This window comes from Wolffia australiana, chromosome 11, assembly GCF_029677425.1.
Source record: "Wolffia australiana isolate 7733 chromosome 11, ASM2967742v1".
NCBI lineage: Eukaryota > Viridiplantae > Streptophyta > Magnoliopsida > Alismatales > Araceae > Wolffia > Wolffia australiana.
In genome coordinates, this window is record NC_135845.1 from 1,174,233 (window position 1) to 1,179,150 (window position 4,918).

The window sequence follows — 4,918 nt, forward strand, 5'->3', positions numbered from 1 at the left end:
GTACTAAATTTGTCCTGACCCGTCGACCGTCCCCGTCCCCGGAGATCGTCTCAATTTAATTATTAAATTGAATTGAATGGGATATGCACTCTGCCCTCTCAATTTAATTATAAAATCCCTAAATTTGTTTCATTCAAAGACGTGGATATATGTACTTTTTCTATTATTAAATTCAAAAAAAGATTGATGCGCGCATATAAATAGTGGAGAGAGAGTTTGCCGCCTAAACGAGATGGCCGGAAATGAGGAAATGGAAGAGACAACGGGGGAGGGGAATTCGGGAGCAGACACGGAGTTCGACGTCCCCCTGATGCAGACCTTCGAGCGTATTTATCAGGTATTACGAGCAATATTCATGAAATGAAAATTGATTCACCTCTGTTTAATCGAATTTAGCGAGAAAAATTGCTTTACTTTGCGTTCTTTCTTATATCTGATCTCCTGATTCTGTTCCATCAGTGTCATCCTGTCAGAGAATCTATCAGGTGTTCTCTGGCGGAATTATGAATCTATTCGTGAAATGAAAATTGTTTCATATCTGTGTAATCGAAGTTAGCTAGAAAATTTGCTTTACTTCGCGTTCTTTCGTACGTCTAGTCTCCTGATTCTGTTCCACCAGTGTCGTCCTGTCAGAATATCTGTCAGGTTTTCTGAGGCGGAATTGGGAACCTATTCATGAAATGGAAATTGTTTCAACTCTGTTTGATTGAAGTTAGCGAGAAAATTTGCTGCACTTCGTGTCCTTTCTTATGTCTAATCTTCTGTTTCTTTTCGATCAAGCTCCTCCAGTTAGATTATCCATCGGATGTTCTCAGGCGGAATTGCAAACCTATACGGGAAATAAAATTGATTCATATCTGTTTAATCGGGTTTAGCTAAAAAAGTTACTGTACTTCCCGTTCTTTCTGATCGCCAACCTTCTGTTCTGTTTCTTCCATATTTTACATTTAATGTATCTATCAAGTATTTTCTAGCGGATTCGCGAACCTATTAACGAGATGAAAATTGATTCATCTTTGTTTTATCGGATTTCGCCAGAAAAATTGCTGTACTGCGCGTTCTTTCTGATATCTAACCTCCTGCTTCTGTTCTATGAATGATAGAGGATCTAGCACTTATTCTCTGGCGGCATTGCGAACTTCGTAGTGAAACTTGATTCATCTCTCAATTGGATTCCAAACGAAATATCGCGGTTCTTCGCGTGATTTCATACATCTAATCTTCTGATTATGTTCCATCAATCTCGTCCTTTTAGAGGCCATGTATTTTTTCCCCCATCTATAATTGGTTCTCTGTAAGTTTATTATCATCTCTCCGTTCGGTGTTTCTTTGCGGGAGATGTTTTCAAATCCATTTGTATGAATGCCGAATCTAAGTTTCTACTATCCTTGCGTCCTGTCCAGGATTATAAAGAACTGGTATCAGAGATTGATGCTGTCCGGTCGAATCACAACGAAGAATTGAGGAGACGCGAAGCGCTAGAAATCAGCTGCACCGGTCTCAAGCAAGGTTTGAAATTCCCAGAATTCTCTTTTATTCATAATTTTCTGATTAAATGGGCCAATTTTGAATCCGAACTTGCGGTTCTAGGCGGAGACCTCAACTCAAGCAATCTACATGAATCCTCGTTTACTTAAAGACGGTGGAACTTATAAATAAAAAAATATTAAATAGCATTTAAAATTGGCATGACAACAACAGCTCTTTAATTTTTCAGAAAACGAGCGTCTGAGGAGGCTGAACATGGAAACACTCGCCAACTTTTCAACCCGGGTACTTCAAATTGAGCAAGATTTTACTATTTTTCAAAATCCTTTTGACTATATCAAATGATCTTTGAACAGCTTGATCACCGCACGAAGAACCAAAAATTAGAGGAAGAACTAGTCGAAGTAAGGAGGAAATCCTTGGAAATGGAAGCGGTAAATGTTTAAACCACGAAGAAGAACCAGTTAAATATGACCGACACATGTCTAAAATTATTTGGAATGTTATGAATTAGGAACACGAGATAATACTGGAGAAACTTGAAGAAGAGAGGAAGAAGAAGATCGCCGAGCTCGAGGAGCAGATCAGGTTTGTTCTCTGATCACAGCTCATAAACCGTCATCGCCTTCATCCATAAACCGTCATCGTCTCATCATCGTCATCCACAAACCGTCATCGTCGTCACCACCAGCATTACTTCGATGACGATTTCCAAACGCTTCCGAAAAGGGTTTCGTCGGCGCCGATGACGTTAACGAGTACTATCGTCCACGTCGTTCGTGCTCGCGGGGATATCATCCTTCTGTTAATTGTTTACCACGTTCGGATGACGAAATCATCATCGTCACGCACAAACTGGAGGATGACGATGACGAAGTCGTGACTGTCGTCCAGGTGTAGTGGATGACTACAAATTTTACGAGAACAGATGACGATGACGGTAGATGACGAAAATCATGATTCAGAAGCACTGTGTCGTCAGCTGCTTGATCAACAGTGACAATTTCTTCATTGTTCCTCGTCATTTGAGCGAAGTTTAGCATTTAACAAAGGGACGGCAATGCATTGTTATCGTCATCATCATTTGGCGCGTACGAAAGGCGATGACGATGACGTTTTTATCATCATCCTTTTGTCGTCGTCACTGGTGATGGCAAACACTAGTTGTCGCCCATCCACTATCTGACCCCATTCTCTCTCTCTAAAACCAGCCGTCTGATGCATCTGCAATCGGAGAGCGAGGCTCGTGTATTGCAGCTCTTGCGAGATCTGGCCTGCCAGAAATCAAACGCCACCGAAATAGAAGCAAAATGTCTACTACCCGTCAAACGAAATCTAATATTCTCCCTATCTATCTCTTAATTTTTCTACATTTCTATTTTTCTCTTTTTATATAACTTTTCTTTTTTCCTATCTTTCTATTTTTATACTTTTCGATTTTCTATTTTTGTCTTTTAATTTTTTATTCTTTTTATTTTTAATTTTTTCCCTTTCTTTGACGGATTTAAACTTTGCCCCTCAAATGCAGGCCAGCGGGAGATCCAGGAGCTGAGGGACTGGATCGTTGTAGAGCAAGAAGAGAAGAACGAACTGGCCAAGAAGCTTGACGATGCGGAAAGCCAGCGTATGCTTTTTCTTCCATATTTCCCAAACTTCTTTTTTGAAAGAGCTAAAACAGTTAGAAAATGGGAAATATACATGCATATACTTATTTTTATATTCTCTCTCCCCCTAGTTCTAAGTATTTCTAGAAGAGCAAGATAGTATTTTTTAAAAAGATTGGTTAACAAAATAGTTCTAGTCATGAAATGAATTATGCAAGAACTTGACAAAAATATTGACCTGCATTCTTATTTGGATTTATGAAAGTAAAAGTATATGAAATAAAGAACGGTTATAGCAGGCAATTAATTACGAGGTTCTATGAGAGAGAGGGATTTGGATGTTTGGGTTTATAACCTTTATTGATGCAGAAGCCCGAAATAATTGTTGGTTTTTTGGTTTTATTAAATGATGTTGATGGGAATGAGAGCGATTGGTAGAGAGACTGAGTGAAAATTTATTTCTGCTTATGACTTTAAAACGTCTTTTTTTGGGTTTGATTTAATGTTGTTGATCAGAACAATAGAGATAATCATAAACTTGTAGCTATTTGATGATGTTAATAAAATTATAATGGTGAGAGAGAGAGACACACACACATAATGTTGTAATTACTATTTTTATGGTAGTTATTGATGTCTTAATCAAAATTTTACTTTGATTTAAGTGATGTTGATGAGGTCAAAGCAAGCGGAGCGGCAGAGGGAATCAATCTCAATCCGTCAAGTGGAGATGCTGAAGCAGAAATTGATGAAGCTCCGCAAAGAGAATGAGGCCCTGAAGAGGCAGCTTCCCAATTCGGGGGGCTCGGATAATCGTCCCCATCTCATCCTTTAGCTCGAGCGGGCCCTGTGATGCTCAGGCTTGTTGGGCGGATGACGAACCATCATCTGTTCCGTTCAAATTCATCATCCTTTGACAGAAGACTGATGAGTGTATTCAATTTGTTCAGTCGTCCGCCCCGGAGAGGATGGGGACGATAACCATCAACAAAACTGACGAAAAATATAGATGACACAGTTGACCGGCATTGACGATAGGGAAGAAGAGTGCTGACGATGGGGATGACGGCGACGAGGACCGGGAGATCACCGATGATGGGGATGACCACAGCGAAGAGGCGACGACCCCCATTGATGGAGATAACGACTGCCGATGGTGGGGATGACGATTGCCATTGATGGGACGACGATTGCGATTGACATGATGATGACTAGCAATGACTGAAAAAATGATTTCTGACGAAGGAAATGAAGACTGTTGAGTAGCGCCGTGACTACAATAACTGCCGATGATGGGGACAGTGACTGTCATTAATGTGATGATGACTGTTGACGACGAGAGTGATGATTACTGAGGACGAGGAAGACTGCCATTGACAGAGAAGACAACTGCTGCCGACGACAATGACAATTGCCAATGACCATCACTGACGACTGCCCACTGACAGTGATGACAACTGATAACTTGCAAATTATAATGTTAAATTGATGTATATTACATTACATATATGTGCTTTATTGGCCATATTTGCATGTTATCATACATAAATGGACATAAGTGACTTGCACTCAGATTTAATGATTGTTTTTAATTTTCAGTATTTTTTACATGGTATTTAACCTCAGTGCATTGAAGAAATATTTTTTTGGGGCATAAAATACTTGGCTAGAGGTAGTTAAGGGTTTTAGTAATTATTCTGAAATTTTTTCATATTTTTTATAATTTTTTACCATTATATAGCCAATAAATGAATTTTATAATTAAAATAATATATAATAATTTAATAATTAATTTCATGGCGTCCACGTCATGAAATTTGGGTCAA

At 39.2% G+C, this 4,918-nt stretch overlaps 1 protein-coding gene across 1 annotated transcript; it reads left to right on the forward strand.

Annotated features, from left to right (window-relative positions):
- Positions 1 to 242: 242 nt before the first annotated feature.
- LOC144709589 (protein At-4/1-like) lies at positions 243 to 4,555 on the forward strand. Its single transcript, XM_078583164.1, has 8 exons — positions 243 to 337; positions 1,404 to 1,509; positions 1,718 to 1,773; positions 1,845 to 1,922; positions 2,003 to 2,076; positions 2,700 to 2,800; positions 3,017 to 3,112; positions 3,758 to 4,555. The coding sequence occupies exons 1-8, from the start codon at positions 251 to 253 to the stop codon at positions 3,925 to 3,927; spliced, it is 768 nt and encodes a 255-aa protein (XP_078439290.1). The 5' UTR covers positions 243 to 250; the 3' UTR covers positions 3,928 to 4,555.
- Positions 4,556 to 4,918: the final 363 nt, after the last annotated feature.

Coding starts and splice junctions, on each gene's coding strand:
- LOC144709589 (XM_078583164.1), top strand. CDS start 251: ATGGAAGAGACAACGGGGGAGGGGAATTCGGGAGCAGACACGGAGTTC. Junction 1,923..2,002: donor AATCCTTGGAAATGGAAGCG/GTAAATGTTTAA, acceptor GTTATGAATTAG/GAACACGAGATAATACTGGA. Junction 3,113..3,757: donor TGACGATGCGGAAAGCCAGC/GTATGCTTTTTC, acceptor CTTTGATTTAAG/TGATGTTGATGAGGTCAAAG.